Source organism: Ambystoma mexicanum, chromosome 9 (assembly GCF_040938575.1).
Source record: "Ambystoma mexicanum isolate Mex_15411 chromosome 9, UKY_AmexF1_1, whole genome shotgun sequence".
In the NCBI taxonomy this organism is placed as follows: Eukaryota; Metazoa; Chordata; class Amphibia; order Caudata; family Ambystomatidae; genus Ambystoma; species Ambystoma mexicanum.
Genome location: NC_090931.1, coordinates 1457612661 through 1457633839, shown reverse-complemented (window position 1 = coordinate 1457633839; position 21179 = coordinate 1457612661). Strand labels below are relative to the sequence as shown.

Here is a 21179-nt window from a genome sequence, read left to right as displayed (position 1 = left end):
TGAAACAGTTCTGCATAATAGGAAGACATCTTTTCCACCAGCACATGCAGACACTATGCGCAGTAAGATATTGTATTGGACCAACATTTTCCTCCAGTGTCCAACAAATGCTATTAGCTGGTAAATTGATGGTCAGCTCTTCTGTCAAATTTAAGAAAGAAACAAAATACTGTATACTAAAAACTAGAAGAGAATCCTATTAGCGCACAAGGTTGGGATTATTGCTTTTAAAAAGTGCTTTATGAAGTGGTGCTCAGACTGAAACTCCTGGCCTCACCTCAAATTATCCTGCATGGTTGGATTACACAGTGCTTCCGGGTCAGGGACAAGACTGCTTTAATTGAATGAAAGTCTTTGAATTTTCTGGTCCTCCCCCTCTTTGACATTTCCATTGAACCTTTTAATTTTGCACTCTGCCCATTGAAACAGTAGGAATGACTTCCCTTTAGGGTTCTTCCCTACCATGAGATACCCAGGCTCCCTCTTGGTTGAAAATAACGGGCAGGCTAAATTAACCCTACAGGCAACTGTTAAGTACAAAAAGCGGTGGCAATCCGCATTCACAATTATACAGAAAATGTCAAGACAGCCTCGCTGCACAGGCCCAAATATGCCAATTGTCACCACCCTACCTAGGTTGAATAATTGGTCAACTACCTGTCAACTGGTGCAGGAACCCTCTAATAAGTACCCCGGGAGTTTCTTTCTCAGGTCAAAAGGCCATTGAGCGAAATCTGGCCATTTTCACTCATCGTGGGGGCCAAACCTCGATTCCTTCACATCCCCAATCAGCTACATCGATATGAATGACTAGTCCATCACTAAGCGGCCATTGGCTGCCAAACGCATGCAATTTCCTGTAAAATCTCCATTTAGTGCCGTTCAGCACCATTACCTTCCAGCCCTCCAAGGCTTGTGTCCATACGTCACTCTTCACATTAGAAGCCTTAACCAAAAGGAATGCCCCACTTGTGCCCCACTCGTGTCCCACAGAGATATTACATTTAACAGTGGGGACAAAGGCTTTCTTAGGACATGTTGAGCTAAAATGTTTCATTAATAATGTTATCCACATATCACTCCTAACCATCCTTTTAAATAATACATCATGGATTTTATTGTTCACTTTATTTTCCATTTTCATTTTTTATTCTTGATTTGTACAGTGGTAACCATGTAACATAGCTCACTTTAGGGTATCCACATAGGAAAGAAGGGGGAAGGATGTTAGCAAAGAAAAAAACACAAAACAAAACAAAAACAAAAAACACTGGGTACGAAGGGTGGGGTATTACGATTACAGCACTCCCAGACAGATGGCGGTCCAAACATTCTTGATCCCAAGTATTTTTATTTAATATTATTTTTATTTATTGGGTATTTATAATGCTCGTATACAGCAAGGTGTTTGAAGGCGCAGCAAAACAGATGCAGGGCTGGGGGGTGAGGGAGGGATGTTGACAGAGGACAACAAACACAAACTGTCCTACTACACCTTGTGACATTTGGGTTGTGCAAGTGCAGAACAAGAACTGCAGGGGAGTGGGGAAGAAGGGGGCGGGGGCTGAGTGCCAGTCAGAGCATAAAAGTGCTAGTGCTAAGGAGGGAAAGTAAGTGCGAATGGGCTGGGCGAATGCTAAGGGGAGGCTAAGTGAACAAGTGCCAGGGGAATGCAGAAGTGCAGGGGAGTGAAGGTCCACAAGCAAGTGCTAGGACGTGGATGAGAGGGCTCATGTTGGTGCAGGACCAGCCAGGTTTGTGCAGGGGAGGGAGCCGGGGAGGGTACGTGCAGGTTCGGGGGCAGGGGGATGGCCATGGGAGAAGGAAGTGCTAGGCTGGGCAAGGACGGCCTGGTGCCCTGCATGAATCCGAACAAACCTGGCAGCCAGTCCCAATGAGGCAGAGGGTGGACATTAGCAGGGGAGGGCGAAAGAAGAAGAGAAAAGAAGGGTCGTCAGAAGCTTCTGGAACTTAAGGAGATCCTGCTCAAGCCCGAGAGGGCCAGGGAGGCCACTCCAGATGAGAGCTCCTACGGAAGAGAGTGATCAACCCCACCACTCTCTGCTTAGAAAACACTTCTCAAAAACACTAACACTTTCAGCTATACAGTATTGTCCATCTTTGCCGAGGACAATGAAATGGATCCAGAAGCTTCTGGCAACAGAAGATTCCTCCATGGTGTCTTCTGCAGGCATATATTTAAGCATGGGCGTAGATCTATGAACTGCGTCACCAAACCTTCGGCTTTTCTTTTTAGTCCGTGCCGGTTGATGCTAGCTCGACTCAGCTCCCCCACTGCTACCGTCTCATTTTTATCCTGACCCCAAACTTTCCAGCAAAAATTCTGAACGACTTTGCTCATACACAAACAACTTGACCTCCTCAACCCCCGTCAAGCTCCCTTCATTTCATCCAGCACACTTGACCATGTAACTTATGTCAGCATTAGCAGAAGGCCCATTGTCCACTCTCCCATTAACATTCTCACCTCGAAATATATTCTGTCAAGATCAGAGGCGAGCATTATGATTCAACTTCCTTTATTTCCTCTCTTCAGCAGTTTTAAATCTTTGAAACCTATAACAACCATTTTTTTCCTTTTTTTAATAAAACATTAAGGAACTACAAGTCCCCGTCAGTCCTTGCACTCATGTAGAGCCTTCCTGCCCTCAGACCCAACACCTCACTTCCAGTTCAGGTCCCTCCCTCTTGCTTTACTGCTCTTTGCAAAGAGAAGTACAGCATGTGTGCATGGCTTACAGTGTAATTTATTCACAAATTAGATGTACATATTAATATAGTACGGATATTTGAGACTCAAACACCGTAGAAGCACTGCCGCTTCAGCGCAAGTGCTCTTTGGGACCCGTAATAGCTGTACAAGTGTTCGCTTCAGCGCAAGGGTGTGAGCATGATGCAGCGTTTTGTGGAGGACGCAAACGGGGCCCATGCTCATATCAGAGCACTCCTGAGGGCCTGTTTGCTTCCTCTAATGGTTCAGAGCTCCCATCGCTCCGGGGTCCCATTACGGATTCGGGAGACGAGCATAGTGCTTCTGCGCATGTGCGAGTGATGTGATCGCCATGCGCCGGCAGCATGAAGCAGGACATGAATTAGAACCGCAACCGTGACGCAGAGCTTCCAGAAACCTTGCACAAGTTGTCGGAGTGTGGAGCGGTCCATGAGCACTGTGCGACTTACCTGCTCCTGCTGAGCAGAATTTAGAGCGCACAGCAGTGGCTGTCACATCCTAAAGCATTCAGATACAGAGATCTAACAAGAGACAGATATAAATTCGTCAATATAAAAAAAGAAAGAAAAGGAACAAAGAAAGAGTACGTATATATTTTGGTCTGATTTAAGTCCTTCACAGTGAGAGGGGGCATCTCCACCCAGGCAAGTGCAGATAAGGGGACGCTATGGAGGAACACTCCTGGAGCGAAGATAGCCAAGAAGGCGCAGAGCCTGAGAGCGACCTGGTGCTCAGTTTTTAAAAAGTGCTGGGGGATTCACTGATGGAGGCTGTGGCGCAAGGGGTCTGGAGACCCCGTTAGAGAGCAAACTGGGCGCAGAGTGGTGTGTCTTGTAGGAAATGGGAATTGTGCTTTGTCCTCTGAGAGGAGCAAGGGCCTGCTGCTCAAAATAGATGCTAAGCTGGGGGATGTAGCGTCCTATGCAGCAGGAGAGGTGGTGCAAGGTCTCCTCTTCCGAGAAGCATTTGCTAAAGAGAAGGGAAAATCCATCAGCACATATTCCGTGCTGGAGAAGGGAAAAGAAAGAAAAAAAAATGAAAAAGAAAGAAAAAGAAAGAAAAAGAAAGAAAAAGAAAGAAAAAGAAAGAAAAAGAAAGAAAAAAAAAATGAAAAAGAAAGAAAAAAAAAATGAAAAAGAAAGAAAGAGAAAAAGAAAGAGAAAAATAAAGAAAGAGAAAGAAAGAGAAAGAAAGAGAAAGAAAGAACGAAAAAGAAAGAAAGAGAAACAAAGAGAATGAAAGAGAAACAAAGACAGAGAAAGAAAGAAAGAGAGAAAGAAAGAGAAAGAGAAAAAGAGCGAGAGAAATTCTGATCCTAGCAAGCACCAAAGACAAGCTGGTAGAGCAGACTCAGTGGGTGAAAGACCTAGTATACCTAGGGTTCCTAATAAACCTAGAGAAGTCAGACTTAGAGCCCAGGAGGAGGATGGACTTCAAGGGGTTCATAGTAGACAACACATCAGCGACTCTAGACTCCCAATAAGGGTATGTCTCAGGAAGACCATCATATCTCTTAGGACATTAGCGAGAATTGTAGGATTGTTAGCCTCGTTCATTCAGGCCATATTTCCAGGGCCTCTGCACTATAGAGCCTTAGAGAGAATCAAGATCAGACACCTTCAACAGGGTCTGCAGTACCATCAACTGATTCCTTTAGACCAGGAAGGGAGGAAGGAGCTCGAAGAGTGGCTCCGCAACATGGAAGAGTAACCACTGCTACACCCCGAGTGGGTAACCCCTTGTGTGGGTGGTCACAGAATTCTCATGAAACTGTTCTTCTGCACAAAAGGGTTTTATTTTGAAGTGCAGTGGTGTAGTAATACACTGGTATTTTTCAAAAACATAGGACATTCCCATTCAGCTATCAGGATCGTTGAAGCAGCAGTGTGTCGTCTCGGCTGTCGAGACGACACACTGCTGCTTCAACGATCCTGACAGCTGAATGCACTGGCAATAGGCGTGAGCGCGCCTGTTGACAAGATGACGACTGCATCCTAAAGAAGTGGATCCTTCCACCTCTTACTCTGAGCCACTAAGCTCCTCGGATTTGACCACATAGGACCCTCCTCTCGTAAAGACACTCCTGTCCTGATGAGGGCCTACACCATTAGAGCTCACCTAGCTCCACGCAAAATGGCCGAAACACTGTCGTGTTGACATGTATTATATGTTGTTCAACTCTTGATTGTGCCCACACTCTATGGGCCCTCTACCTGTCTATGATTCCACTGAATTCTCTACGCTTCCTTCCCAAGGAACCTATAGAGAATGAACAAACTGTACAAGTAGATGTCTCAAATATTGACTACTTGATCATTCGTACTTAGGTACTACACTTTGTATGTCCTCAAATGTGATTGTCCTATGTTTCTTTTAAAAATACCAGTGTATTACTACACCACTGCACTTCAAAATAAAACCCTTTTGTGCAGAAGAACAGTTTCATGAGAATTCTGTGACCACCACACAAGGGGTTACCCACTCAGGGTATAGCAGTGGTTACTGTTCAGCAGAGATCGACCTGACCTTGGTCATTCGTTTGTTGATACATTTTTATTCATTCATTTAATCAATATACATAGTCGCCAGAATTAAATTTGCTGTGTCTCCCAATATCGTAGTAACCAACCTATATGTGAATTCATCTTTTCATCATTGTCTATGTATCAAGTATGCCATCTTTGTACCTGTGAACAATGACTTCAAGAACTTGCAGATTATTAAACCTATTTAAAGAGGGCTGCCATAGTTTTGACAATGGAAATAGACCCAAGCTGTAGAGTTTAAAAGAAGGACACCGATGATGCACGTAAATAACCAAATCTGTCGCGAATATCGTCAGACAGCTGACTTTAGCTGTATGTTCTCCACACAGGCATATCAATGAGTAGCTAAACACCGCTGACTGTGTAACTCAGGGATCTATGTGCAAATACATTTTCGCCTTATACCTATACATTTCCTATTAACTTTACCCCCCCTCACATATATACATATGTGCGAACAAATGGGTCCAGGCTTTTGGCTTTTTGGGTGTTTCCGGAACTCAGACTATAGAGATACCGCTTGACTTCAGGTCCGAACGCTGGACCGTTGGTCTCTCTAAGTGATCATGAAAAAAGGGCTAAGGCGACACTGATGTTGGTCCCATTGAGTACCTTAAAATATAGAAAAACAACTGATGAGCATTAACACAACACACTAAAAGATATATGGGTGTGTTGGGTTTTTCAGATGTGGAGATCGAGTCCCGCCCATACAATGGATGTGGCAGTAATAGTTACTGGAAGAGTAATAAACACTACCAGGTACTGGCCCCATTATCTCCATGAAATAGGAATGTGATGGGTGCATTAATGGATTGGCAACTGTAGCTAATGAAATGTTCTTTGATGTCTTTGTTGCAGCTTGAGTGTACACATACACTTGATCAAAATCTTTCCGCCTGATTTCACCCTTTGTGATGGGGATGAAGCAAATGCTACCAAAAGAAATTTTAAACTTGAATACAGATGAGTGGAATATGCTAGGAACACTAGACCACAGATTGATAAGGGTAAGACATGGTTTAAATGCAGTGAACTGAGCACACTATCATGCAAAATCCCCCATAGCACTATACCCCTGAAGAATGTTCTGCATTTATATGAGAGAGAGAACTGAAACGTGACATGTTGGGTTTATTAGACATGTATTGAGCAAATCGTCTGTATTTAACTACACAGAATGTATTGTCTAGATTCCAAATTATAACACATAAATTAATTGGAAAGCAGAATAATCGGTTTCCTAGAGGTCCTATAGCTCTATGTATATACTGCATGTAGTGGGGTATTAAACAATCTGAAAGTTCTTGACAGTGTTCACGGGCGCAAAGATAGCATACTTAACACAGACAATGATGAATTTGCAAGATTAATTCACATATAGGTGGGTTACTCCTATATAAGGCGACACAGCAAATGTAATTCTTTTTTAATGGAAACTATGGACCTCATTATAGGTTTGCCAGTCTGGAAATAAGATGCCGGCAATAGCATTTCTGGCACCTTTTCCGGACCGGCAAACTACAAGTCTGCCGGTAGGGTCAGTGAACTACCGACAGGCCGGACCTGCCAGTAGTTCAAGCCCCAGTAGTTCAATCCCCTACCAGGAGAATGTTCCCTGAAGCACCGGCACCGTTGCCAACGGTGTCAGTGCATCAGTGTTCGCATTCCCATGGAGCCCTATAGGACTCCACGGGAATGGGGGGACTTACCGTTCCTCCGCCACCCGTAACATCCCAGTATTGCCAGGATATCTGGTGGCAGAAACAGTAAGCCGAGGCCTTATGTATATTGATTAAATGAATGAATGAATGAACAAACATATATTTATTACTAAGCGGTGCACTCGCTTGCAGCAACAAAGTAAATAACAGACAGATCTGGTAAGTGTCTAATCTTCTCAACACCACCTGCAGCGTCATTGGCTCCCTGTGTTCATGGTTATTTCAGCCTACTGCCCAGTCCCTTGCATCTCCCTCTACCCATCTGCAGTTGCCAGGAGCCATGCAGTTGATTCCCCTTCTAGTCTGTCCACTCATTTCTCCCGTTGTCTGCATCTCTGGTAGCCATCTTTGCCTGTGTACACATTTCTTGTCCTCCTATTCATGCATACCATTCTCCACCTCACAGTCGGCCATCTTTCCAATTGCCCACCTTTTCATATTTCCAATTCCTTTGTCCCAGCCCCTCTCTCCCAGTTCTCCAACCTCCCGCTTCTCACCATTTTCAGTCTCATCAGATTTGCGTCCTTGCCAGACTTCTCAAGGAAGACATTCCTCTTGCCCCCTTCTTGCCCATCATCACAGAGGTCTCCCCTCTTACCTTCTTCCACATTGATGTCGAGAAAAATCTGGAGTAGGTCGACATCACGTCTCAGTTTAGCCCCCATCCTGAAACAAGAAGAGGATATCAGGCTGCAAAGCATCTCACAAGTAAAACATGCATCAGGCAGCACAGGGGCACAGGTGGGCACTTAATCATGGCATGAGGGGCTCCGATAGAATGTACATCAGGTAGGGTCAGGCGCAGAAGAGGAGTACATAAGACAGTGTCTGGTTCTGAGGGAGAGTACTTCGGGCAGTGTGGAGGCTCAAATGAGGTAATTAGTACGTTAGACAGTGTAGAGGCGCAAATGAGAAACACCTGAAGGCGAGCGTCCCCAGATAGCACGATCCTCCCCACAATGAGAGACAATAATGGACTCTCCCAAGATGGGAATGGAATAAGGCTTAGACAAAGTACGGGTGAGCTTAATGGGAGTTTATATAAGTCAAAATAGGGCATGCAAAGGACTCTGCAAACTCCGAGAGCGCTCTGTCTGACACTAGCAAAGACAGGCGTATATATTTACAAAATGCGTCATAAGAACCTACACACTATAGGGGGCACATGTTTGTGGGGATTGGGTGGCGACGACTAACTATAGGTGCAGCTGTGATGTGTTACACCGTGGTTGGTGGATGTCACGGGGTGCCAACGTGGGGCGGACAGGTCAGCTGGGCTCATCTGGGCGGTGCTGCGGTGCCAGGCGTGGCCAGTGTCATTGATGAACGTCTTTCTTGGCTTTTTGCCCTAAGGCCACGCACACCACATTCATTCAATACCGCAATATTATCTTCCCCTGTAAATCCTACCATAGGTTATTCTACAGGTTAATGCAACACAGGAGGAATGCACCTAGAGCAGGGTCCTTTGGTGATACCTCAATACATGGTTACCATCATCCTGTTGGCCGGGTATCGTAGGTCACGAGGTTGGGTCTCAGGGCAAGGGGTGAGCTGTCCAAGTTTTCGTGTCTCGTTAGAAGTCATTATGAATGGGTTCCTCCAGTGCTGCTATAATATTGGGTGTCCTAATTTTACAGGGGCCATTAACCTGGGGTGAGCTGGTGGATCATGGAGCCTAAGAAAGGGCACCTTTTGGCCTGCGTTTATGGCCGGGGTTTACTGCTGGGTTGTAAATAATTCAGGTGGCTGGTTGCGGCCATGGGAGCTGCGGGGGAACGTGAATGCTTGAAGCGGCTCCAGCAGAATTGGGGGAGGTGAGGCAGAGCAGCACAGGCCTCTGCTTTTCGTCTGGCAGGCTTCAATGGGGAGGGAGGGGAATGGCCTTGGATATGCCCACAATGGTATTTTCCTCGTGTGTTGCAGATTATATAAAAAAAAGGCATAAACATTCATATAATGTACAATACTCATTGAGTCTTTTTAAAGCTTACGTTTCTACATTGTTAGTGCCTTTACATGGCCATTTCAAATGCGTTTCCTATAACCATTTTGCAATATGCTAAGGGCCTCATTACACGGATGGCGGTATTAGCACATGGACCAAGGTGCTATTAGCACCTTGGTCCATGCCGGTAAAATACCGGCACCGCCTTGGTGGAAAGGGGAATTACCGCCCCATTCCAAGGTTGGCGGGGCGGTAATTCCCCCTTCCACCACTGCCCTTCCCCATTCCCATTTTTGCCCCATAGGGCATAATGGGAATGGGGAAGGTGCTAATTACGGCACCGCAATTTTGCGGTGCTGTAATTAGCACCAAGGTCCCTTAGCGGGTTGGTTTTTAACGCCTGCAAAAAGCAGGCATCAAAGCACCAACCTGCTAAGGGACCTCGTAGTAAGGCGGTAATGGTTAATGGTCACCGTTACCATTAACGGTGACCGTTAACCATTACCGCCATCCGTGTAATGAGGCCCTAAGTGTTTAATAACTACGACAGTTTGTTACACTCTGCGCATGCACAATAAACGAGGTAGTGTTAAGGTTGGTGGAGCACGCAGGAACAACTGGCCAATGATACTGATGGCAGTGAAACATGGCGAGCTTGAACATTCGAATACATTCTATGCGTTTTCTTACACAATTTACATGAGCTCCCAATGCGGTTGCACTTGTTTTCCTTTGCAATCTAGCAGCATTAGTTCAGTTATGGCAAAGGGCCTTGGAGTATTCTTCTCGGAGAAACATAAAACCCCGGGACACTTCTACCATTTGCGCATAGCTACGGGGATGTGGGTGTTTCAACCAGAATGCCACATGAACACACATTCTGCCATCTTCATGGAGGTTACATGTCTTATCAAAAGGTTGTGGAGAAAAGGGTTTTATCACAGGCAGTTTGCATATTGGTATTTGGGGTCTCTACTTTTGCCGGGGGACCATTTTACAGTTCTTTTCCACCCGGCCCTGCTGGCCGGGTCATACTGAGGACAGCGATACACTGCGGAAGGTGAATGTTACAGTGTTTGCTTCTAGCACTAGCTCATGTCCGTCTGTTCGTGGGAAAGGGCTCTCAGCGGATCAGCCAGGGAGCTGCGGCCGCAGGGACAAGTAAGAACTCTCCATGGGTGGGGGCCGCGCTGCGGCACACAGGGCTCATGTCATTCTGGTTTCACAAAATGGTTTCCAGGGCCTAGCTTAATACAGCAGGTTTGGTCAATGTTTCAGCCAGTGGCCCACCCGCCACCTGGGCCCTGGTGGCAGGGGGGACCCCCAATGAGCCATGGACTTCACAAGGGGGGGGAGAGCTGCAGGGGAGGGGAGTATCTTGGACCTATCCTCCCATACATTTCCCCCCTGGAACTGCCTCAACCTCTGGCGTTCCTCTTCTTCAGCTACTGCCTCATCCCATGCAGGGGTGCCTTTTATGGGCATCCATGCCCTACATACCCCTTGCAGGCTTTCCTCCCTTCTAGCATACTCGTCTGGTGTGCAGGTCATATATATACAACCCCGTCCCCTTCCAAATCCACCCACACCTCCTCATACCACTCAAGTTCATGGGGCTCTTTAATTGTAGTGTGCCATAGCCTGTCTACTACATCCCCGCTGTGGTATATGGGCACCATCTGGAATCTTGGTGTGCTTTCTGCTCCTGTTTGTGCCTCTACCTCCTGCAAATTTTGCATTGTACCGCAAGCGTTGCCCATTGTCACCATCATCATTGCACCATTTAGTACTGCGTTTGCACAACATCGAAGACCCACCTGGCACACACAAAAAATAAAAAGGAGGAACACCACTGCCGGCATCAGTAATTTAACAGTCATTCCCAGCCATGATGGGACCCAGGAGAAGAGGTTGTCGAACCATGTGCTCGTTTCTGCTCCACCTTCCATTTTCATTCTTTCTCCTAGGTTATGTACGGCTTCGATCACGTGGGATAAGGTACTATTATCTGCATCTTCGGAAGGTACGAAAGTGCAGCAGGCACTTCCAATTTTTTGGCAAACACCTCCATCCATCGCTGTTAACAGGTCTAAGACATACCTATTTTGCATGGTCATTAGCCGCAGTGCTCGCAGTTCCACTTTTATTACGTTAAATCCTTCTTCAGTGTCATTTGCCAGCTGGATCAGCTCCCAGCGTGTGATTTGGAGCCATTTTGCATTTGCCCGTGCCTGGATGCTGGGGATGAGTGAGGCGAAGAAAGTCTCTGCAGAGCTGAATAATAGGTATCTGTCTGGTATCTGTGTCAGTAGTTCTGAGGATGCTTTTGATATGTAGTTCGACGATTGTCTGTTCCGAGACAGCATCTCCCCCTTATTACCGGAAGACAGAACATATAATTGTGATTCTGCAGTTGGTTGGGCCTCATTCTTCTGAGGGGTCTCACGCATTTTCTTGCTCCCATCAATGTGGGTCTCCGGTATCACCATTAGTGCAGAATGTAGGGTGGCCAATGAGCAGCTGCTGCTTCAGGATTGTGGGAGGTGCAGGTATGCCTGGTTGCCACATACCCAATAAGCGTCCATGAGGGCTGCTGTCCCTTTTCTCATATCCGGGATGGCGAGGGTCTTGTTGCAATTTTTGTTTACCCCCATGATAGTTTTCCCATCTCCCTTGAAGCACAGTTCATAGTTTATTTCTTTCTGTAGTTTGAAGGGCTTTTCAATGGCAGTCACCGAGGTCAATTTTGAGATGTGCTCCTTCCATACTGGTGTGCATGTTTTCTCTATCCACTGCAGTTTCTCTGGTGCCACACCTCGCAGCGCTTCAGCTTTGCACATTATCTCTTCATCTTTCCACTTATTTTCTGAAAATAATGTCCCTTGTATTATAAAAAATGGTTCTTCCAAACATATCACTCCTTCCGCTTTCGGGTAGCAGGTCTTCTCATTCTGCAGCATTTTAAAAGTTACTTCGTGTGCCTGGAAGGTGTTCGTAATTCTGCACAACGTGAGATGAAGGAGATATTGGGCATCCACAATAGGCAACTCTTTTGGCAGCAATACTTTGGGTGTACCTGAAGCATGGGGAATGAGGGAGCAGACATAGCAACTCTCGTTTGTTGTTTGTTTTGCAGTTGCACTCATGTCTGCATACCATTTATTTGTCTGGTGGGGGTGTCGTGGGTCTTCCATCTTGTCCAGCCCCACCCCGTAATACTCGTCATATTTTCTCCTCCCCACCTCCCTTTTCCTCCTATTATTTCTAAGATATCTCCCAGCTTCATGGGCGAGGAACAGTTTAGACCCCCCTTTCTTCCCTCCGCCCCCTTCTCCCATTCATCATATAATGCTGTGCATCTCACTGCCATCTCTTCATTCTCTTTCTTTATTCTATCGGGTAGTGTGTTCTCTATGGTGGGGGTGGTTACATGTGTGGGCACGCTGGTGGGGGTGTTGTACAGCCATGATATAACAGAGGGGTTGCGATCATTTAAACTGCGGGCATTGTAATCGGAAGTTGTCAGGGAAGTTGTGCTATTTTGCATTTTATCCTGCCTTCTTTCATTTGGCGGGGCAACAACATTGGGCGGTTTTGTGTAATATCCCCATACAAGTTTAGATCCATCCCACCTCAAAAAATCACCTTCTTTAATATTTGTAGCTGTAGTTTGATTTGTTACTTTAATCCCGATATTCCCTCCCCCCTTGTTCATCTCGATAGAGATGAACGCTATGAACCAATAAGTAACCAAGCCAAACAGCATTGTAAAAAATAATGTAATGCATACAAACAATCCACACTCATACGAATATCTACACCTTTCAGCTAAAGCATCTCTACATCTAATCAATCTATTCATTGCAGGCTGCCCGTTTGTTGCCATGGTAGTTCCTGTTTGAAATATAAAAGTGCATTAAGTACGTACATGTAAACATTGTAAACATTTTTGTTGGCACTGTATGTACCAGGAAGTTATAGAAAGGGAGATGGTTGGGAAGGGGGGGGGAGAAGGGTGCACAGAGAAAGGAACAGAAAACACACATTTTACACCATTATTTTCAATCAAACACATTTTTCTCGATCAATAACCTGTAATAGAATCGTTTTGTTAACATCTTAATTTACCAGCTACACTCATTCATTCATCTGTTCATATTTACTCATCATTTCCATTATTTTGGTTTGCTGTTGTCTGTGCCTCCCCATCCGCTTCTTCCTGCACACTATTATATGCCTTTCGCACGTCTGTCAAATGTATCCAGTACCTGAGTCCCTTTACCTTTACCGCTGTGGGTGTACAAAACACTACTTCATATGGCCCATGGAACCTTGGGGCATTCCACCGGCGCACAAAGCTCCGGACAAAAATGAATTCTCCTGGCATTAATTGTACTTGTGTTTCAGGTTCCACAAAGGACACCGTTGTGTTCCCTTCTTCCCTTGTGAATGGTGGTGAGAGCTGCCTTGAGATTGCACGCGCTGCCCTAGTTAGTTTCTTCAGGTAATCTGTGAATTCATCTCCTAATATGGTGGCGCTTCTGTGTGCATCTGAGTGTTGGCGCAGTGGGGAATGTGCTGTGTGCATCCGTCTCCCTGTCACGATTTTGTGCAGGGACAAATTGTGATCCTTGCTCGGCTGGTTCCTCAGCCCAAACAGTGCAAGGGGTAAGCAGTAGATCCAGTTTTTCTTTAACGAAAAGCACAATTTATACAATCTTCCTTTTAACAGGCCGTTCATCTTCGACAACGCTGTTACTTTGAGGATGATAAATCGAGCAGAGTTTATGTCTTATTCCTAATAATGTAGTCACTTCCTTGAAAAGTTTGTTCACAAAATGAGTGCCGTTGTCTGAGTGAATTACGTCACAAATTCCCCAGCGTGGGAACACTTCCCTCACTAGGAACTTTGCAGTGCTTTTAGCATTAGGACGCGCACATGGACCTGCTTCCACCCACCTGGAGAATGGACACACAACCACTATCATGTAGCGTGCCCCATTACACCTCTCCCCATGTCTGCATAATCAATATGTAGTTCTCTGAAAGGCCCGGTTGGTTTTGGAATTGTCCCCCCGAGTGTCTGTAGGGTTATCCCGGTGTTATATATTTGGCAAGTCGTGCACTCCATTGTCAACCTGGATACATGTTCCTGGAGACATGGCACAAACCAATCTTCCTGTATCTCTGCCGCAATGTGTTGTTTAGTATTGTGCGCTGGAAAGTGTAACTGCTGGAATGCTATCTCTAACAGTTTGATGGGCATTACTACTTTTCCTGAGTTATTTTGGCGCCACAATAAGTCTGTTGCCGATTGGCTGCACCCCCTTTTTTCCCACAACACCTTTTCTTCACTACTTGCACCTTCCTGCAGCTCTAGTATTTGCGATATGGGCATGGCATTGTATCCTTCTGGAAGCTCTTCGTTCGTCTGGTGCTGCAATACGTATTCACCTGTTCCATGTCTTTTGAAATACGAAGCCTCCTTGGCAGCAGCGTCTGCTGCTGCGTTCCCTAAAGACACAACGTCGGTGTTGGACGTATGTGCTTGGCATTTCACTATTGCTATCATTGTTGGGACTTTCAGGGCTTCAATCAATTGCTTCAACAGTTCGGCATGTTGCACTGGGGTCCCATCCACCCTTCGAAATCCTCTCCGCCCCCACCGGGCTAGACCTCCGTGTACCGTGGTCGTCATGTAAGCTGAATCTGTGTATATTGTCACTGCACATCCCTTAGCTGCATGTAATGCTTCTATTAGGGCGATAAGTTCTGCTGCTTGGGCTGAGAAATGGGAGGGAAGGCGATATTGTACTAACACTTCATACTCACCTTCTTCTAGCCTCACTACTGCTAGTCCCACATGTTTCTCTCCTGTGTCCATGTCAATAGATGCTGACCCATCTACAAAATACACCTCTCCCTTGCTCAGGGCATTTTCACACACCACCGTGCCCTCCCCTGTTTCTCCTGTGTATGTTGCACAATTGTGTTCTTACATGTCCTATAGTGTGCATGGTTCTGTAATGAATGTTGCTGGGTTTACTGTCCTGCACCTCACTACGTGGATATTGGCGCTGGACAATATTATCTCATAAGCGGTTGCTCGATGTGTAGTCAGTGTACTTTTTGATCTTTCCAGTATTGCAAACAATGAGTGTTCCACAAATAACGTGACAGGGCACCCCATTACTATTGTGGAACTTTTCTCAATGGCGAACGCGGCAGCAGCGAGAGACTGCTCGCACGCGAAGTGACCTTGCATTACTGCATCAAATGTGCCACTATAGTAGGCCAATGGTTTGTGTCCTAGGGAAGTCTTTTGTGTCAGTACAGCCGTCATAAGAGTCCCCTTGCAATGTGAGAACAGGTCAAATTTGCGCTCATAATCAGGATTGGCGAGTACTGGATCATTCGAAATTAGCTTTTTTAGTGACCTGAACGAGTCACTCATTTCTTTTGACCACTCTATTTTCCTGTTCTCTTGCTGGGCCTCTTTGAGTGCTTGCAGCAAAGGTCTGGTGTAGGCTGCATAATCTAGTATCCATGGTCTGCAATAGTTACACATTCCTAGGAACTTTTGCATCTCCTTCACTGTGGTTGGTTCTCCCACTGTTCTTATTGCTTCCACTCTGTCAGGTATTATTCTTTTCCCATCCTTTGATATCGGCTGCCCCAGATACAGCACTTCTGATTGGCAGTATTGTAGTTTCCCTTTGTCCACTTTGTACCCTTTATTGGCCAGTAGTGTCAAGAGGGTAACTGTGTCTCTTCTGCACATCTCTTCACTCTGTGCGCAGATGCGCAAATCGTCTACGTACTGAATGATCGGGCTTTCAACTGATAGATTACCCAGGTCTTCGTGTAGTATGCGGTTGAATCTGCTTGGACTCTCACAGTACCCCTGAGGTAGCCTGCAATGCTCGTATCTCTTCCCCCCCTAGTGAGAATGCTGTCAAGTATCTGCTTTCTTCCGCCAAGGGGATGGAGAAGAATGCATTTTTCAAATCAACCACTGTGAAATGTGATGCCGTTTTTGGGATACTGCACATTATGGATGCAGGGTTCGGGACCAAAGGAAATTCTTTTTGTATGACGTCATTTAGGGGGCGTAAATCTTGGATCATCCTGCAAGCCCCTCCTTTTGCTTTTTTGATCTGGTAGATACAGGTGTTAAATGGGGAGTTTGAGGGCACTATTATCCCCTGTGCTAGCAATGCATTTATTGTCTTTTATCCCTTCCTCAGCTTCGCGGGGCAATAGGTATTGCTTCACTCGGGGCACAATTGCCCCTGGTTTGAGTTTGATTACCACTGGTGTCACTCCATGCAACAAGCCTACATCATGGGGGCCTGTTGTCCACAAATTGTTTGGCACCAGTCACATGTCATCATCAAAAAATGACGGCGGTGCTCCCACCACTGCCATCAGCTGGACGGGCACTTGTCTTGTTTGAATTAAAATGTCACAGGGTATTGCTATTTCCATTATTATCTCGCCATCACTCTCCGAATCAGAAAAGAGATCCTCATCAGATAAGTCACTTAGGGCAATATCAGCATTGATGCACAGTACAGTGCGCCATTCACACCCGTCTAGGTCTATCCCAATTACTGCAATCCTTTTTGCTGATACTTGCACAGCATGCAGGTCTAAGGATACCACTAAACCTGGTGCTATGTCTGGGCCTACTATTGGGCGGAAGATAAATTCTGCTGGTATCCTCCACTCTAACTTTTTTAGCTCGGGAAATACTTGGGCTAGTGTTTTTAATCCTTTCGATAAACATTCTTACGTCCACTGCCATGCCGCGTATTTCTGGTGCTGTTGCCCGGGCATGTACCACCAGCATTACGCGTAATGGGCATATTCCTGGGGTTGAGCACACTATCCCTCTTTCTGTAAATGATATCGTCATGTTGAGCTTGCTAAGAAGGTCCCTTCCGAGCAGGTTTATTGGTGAGCGTTCATAATATAGTAAGGGTGTCTTTACCGTTTTACCCCCCCACTGTCACATCCAAATCTTCTGTGTAAGGAACTTCAATTACAGCCCCAGAGAACCCCTGCGTCTCTAACTTCCGGTTAGATAGCGGAAACCGACCTTCACTGATACATGATTTCTCAGCTCCCGAATCTACCATAAATATGAACTGCTTGTCTCCTATCTGCGCCCCTACCAATGGTTCCTCCGCTGCATCGTAGGTGGCAGATAGATCAGGACACGCAAGTGTTCTCAGTGGGCTGTCCTATGCTGGTTGTCTCATTGCCCCCGCCCTCACTGAAGACGTTTCCTGAAACTACTGACACACCACTATAGGGGGCCGGGGCTGGTGCTCCATTGGCATTCGTTGCGAAAGGGTTGCCTGGGGTGTAGTGCATATTGTCATTTTGTGGGTGATTCTGTGTTCTATAATGGTGCGCTTGTCTTTGCTCTGCGTACCCCTGTTCTTGTTCCCTCTGTTGTCGTTCCATTGGAAGACCGTATGGGCTTCCCCGGTGGGGGTTACCATAGTGTTCCATCTCTTGAAATCCGTTGTTCGATCTACTCCTGCACTCTCTAGAAAAGTGCCCCCACCTCCCGCAGTTCCAAAATCTTCCCTGCACACCTCTGGGACCTTGCCATCCATTTCCTCCGTTTCCCCCATACCCTTGTCCACCCTCTCTGCGACCCCTGTACCCACCTCGTCCCCCTCGAGGGGCCCAATCTTGCCACTGCGGACGTCCGTTCTGCTCATGCTCGTTCCACTGTAGTTGCCCTGCTCCTGCCCAATTCGTTGCCATCCTCCCCTGTATTGCTACCAGCCCCTCCTCCTCCTCTTCTCCCTCCCTGCTGTGTGGGAGCGCGGCTACTGCTGCAGTGACCTTCAACAGCTTTGTTTGTACTAACTTTGCCTCGTCTGCCAATCTTTTTTGCGCCATTTCCTTTTCCCTCTCCTTTATTCTTTTACAGTGGTGAACTATTATACTCTGTATTTCGGGCCACCCTTTTCGCTTCGATACCTGCAATTTTGTCAAGTGCCTTTTGTACCTCTTTAGGGAGCCCTCTCTTTATTATAAAGTAAAATAATGAGGTTGACTGATACTAGGGCGTGCCCGTTTCCGCTTTCCACATCTCCTGGACCCAAAAAATGTAATCCATAGCGTCTTCTCCATCATTCATCGTACATTGCATGACTGACTGCAAATCTGGGGTGTCTGGGAATGTCTCTCTTAATGCGTCCAACACCCTTGCACGTACTGTATTAAAAGAGGCACCATCATGGCGATCGCAGTCTAACATTACCCCCGGGAAGCCAGCCTTTACCCATACTCTGTCAGCTTGATCCCCAACTGCCGATATTAGCAGACTTTTCACATCCCCTATTGCTAGTGGTACCCCGGCTGTGTGTTCTCAAATGCATATATCCACTTGCTTACCCCTCCTGATAGCGGTGGTAATAGCTTTAACAAATTGGCCTTGTCCATCTGAGCCCAGGGTATGTAATTCGGCATCCCTCCTCCCCTGTGTATTAGTGGGAGTTGTAACTTCCCCTTTGTTGTCTTATCTGTACTCACCTTCATTCCATTCTTTCCTAGTGGCGCCATTTTCCCCAACCTATTCCTTAGTCGTCCTGTCCATTCTTCTTCCATTGTTCTTCCCGAACACGCACCATCCACCCCCTCATTTCCTCCTCCAATCGCCATGCCTAACCTTTCACTTTCTTCTAGGTCCTCTTCTATATCGCACAATAGTTCCTCTCTACCTCCTGTGGCCATTATCTCATCGTCAGTATGCTCCTCCCTTTCCTCTAGCTCAATTATTTGGGTTGGTTCTTCTTGTATTCTGAACAGTATCTCCCCCTTCTTCCACCCTTCCTCAATTATTTTATCATGACTCTGTGTTCTTCATGTCAGTTCTGACAGAGCAGCGTTAACCCCACTCTGTTCACATATACTTTTTATCCTTGAGAGCTCATCTTTTGCTACGGAGAGTCTAGACTCTAAGTCTTCTGTTAGTTTCTCTATATTTACTGTGGGTGTACTTACCTGGTTGCTCTGTCTATGGCTCTCATACGGTGGGGGTGCCGTTGGCCCTGGAGTCGTAGTGACTGTTTTTGGGGGCACATATGTTGGGTCACTGTATCCTTCTGCGGGCACTGGCTTATTTAGTATTGGGTACAATCAAGTTACCTCTACTGGTGGTTCCCCTTCTTGCAACACCTTATTGTTCTGACTTGAGTGTCGTGTAGACCGTTGAAACCTCTGTCCTCAAGTGACGCACAGGGGAACTAAAAGAAACCCGCTGTGCGACCTTTGGGGCCACAGGTGGGAGATGTTACTTCCCGGATCCACGGAACCTCTGGAACACCAAGGCTGCTGTCAAAAAGAACGAGGTTAAGTACAAGGCAATTACAGTATAAATCACGATAACCAAAGAATCTGAATAGCCTTACCTATCCGGTGTTTGGAAAACCCAGGAAACCTAGGAGGGAGGTTCGAGACTCAGATGAGGCGGTCCCTATAACGTGAGGACCGCAGACAAGTGTGGATGCAGGATGAACTACCTGTAAGACTGAAGGCGTGACTTGAATCCCAAAAGGGAAATGACGTAGAAGTTCAACAAGGTACCAAGGATGATCCGAAGGCAAGTCAGGTTTGTGTCCGAAATCCAGCAACAGGTAAACAGTTCCAAGCAAAAGTACAAAGGGGTAATCCGAAGGAGTCCACGAGAGAGTCCCAAGATCAAGGTAAACCTGAAAAGCAAACCAAAACGTAACACCAAACAGGGTCTGAAGACAGCTGAGAAGCAATGAGTGTTCCGTGTCTCAAGCCTTATATACTGTGCGTTTCGGGGTCATGTGACGTCCACCAAGGTCACGTGAGGAACGCCACTCTGGATCACATGATCGGCGTGGAGATGTAACGCCGCCCCTTCTGCTGTATGTTCTCCATGGCAACTGCCAGTGCAGGAAGGGTTGCAATCGAGCCCGTACACCATACCTGGTACGGAGCTTTCGGTCCTTTGGGTAAACCGAATCACATGAGCCTCGAACCCTGAAAGGAGGTGTTGGTGAAATGTGAGCAGTATTCTGGTGTGCAGTGGGTCGGTGTGCAGAGGATCGCCTAACATGATCCCCTCCCCCCAAAGGGCCCACGACCCCGTGGGCAGGACGGGTGATCCCTATGGAAGCGAGCCACCAACCGAGGAGCGTCAAGATCCAAAGCGGAAACCCAAGAACGCTCCTCCGGTCCATAACCCTTCCAATCCACTAAATACTGGAGCCTACCCCTAAACCAGCGGGAACCCAAAATGGCCGACACTTCAAAAACATCAGGGGAGGCCAGGGACACCGGAGCTACAGGGGCCCGGAGGCGGGAAGAATCAGGACAAGGCTTGAGGAGAGAGACATGAAAAACAGGATGGATACGCCAAGAACTCGGGAGAACCAGACGAAAAGCCACCGGATTCACAACCTGAGAGATCACATATGGGCCAACGAAACGAGGCAGAAGTTTTGGCAACCCACCAGGCGAAGGTGACGTGAAGATAACCAGACCCTAGAACCCACCACCAGGGGAGGAGCAGCCAGGCGCTTGCCGTCAACATGAGCCTTCATAGAAGCCTTTGCTTCAGTAAGATGGACCACAGTACTAGCATGAACAGCAGACAGATCCCTAAGACAAGCCGTGGCCGCAGGATTCAAAGAGACAGAAGCATAAGGGACAGGCAAGACCTTGGGGTGTTGCCCATAGAGGGCGTAGAAAGGAGAAAAACCTGTAGCAGAATTAGCCGCGTTATTGTATGCGAACTCAGCGAGCCGTAAGGCGCTCAACCAGGAGGCCTGTTGCTGCAATATAAGACACCGAAGATACTGCTCCATAGATTGATTCGTCCTTTCGGTCTGCCCATCAGTCTCAGGATGATAGGCCAAAGAATACCTGGTATCGATGCCAAGTAATTTAGTCAATGATCTCCAAAAACGAGAGGTGAATTGCGACCCTCGATCGGATACAATGACCGAAGGGAGTCCAAATAACACGAACACATGTTCAAAAAACAAGTCTGCCAAGACTGGGGCTGAAGGAATGCCCTTACAAGGAACAAAACGAGCCATTTTTGTGAACGTGTCCACCACCACCCAAATGGTGTCAAAACCTTGCATCTTGGGGAGATCGGTCACGAAATCCATTGTCAGTGTATGCCAAGGTCTTGGAGGTACCGGAAGCGG

At 46.7% G+C, this 21179-nt stretch overlaps 1 protein-coding gene across 1 annotated transcript in view; it reads right to left on the bottom strand.

Annotated features, from left to right (window-relative positions):
• LOC138487500 (uncharacterized) overlaps positions 1–21179 on the bottom strand; it is a 664822-nt gene that overhangs the window by 511446 nt on the left and 132197 nt on the right. The window contains exon 2 of the mRNA XM_069614007.1: positions 7621–7688. Within this exon, the coding sequence (XP_069470108.1) occupies positions 7621–7687 (67 nt within the window). The 5' untranslated portion in view covers position 7688. The remainder of the gene's footprint in view (positions 1–7620; positions 7689–21179) is intronic.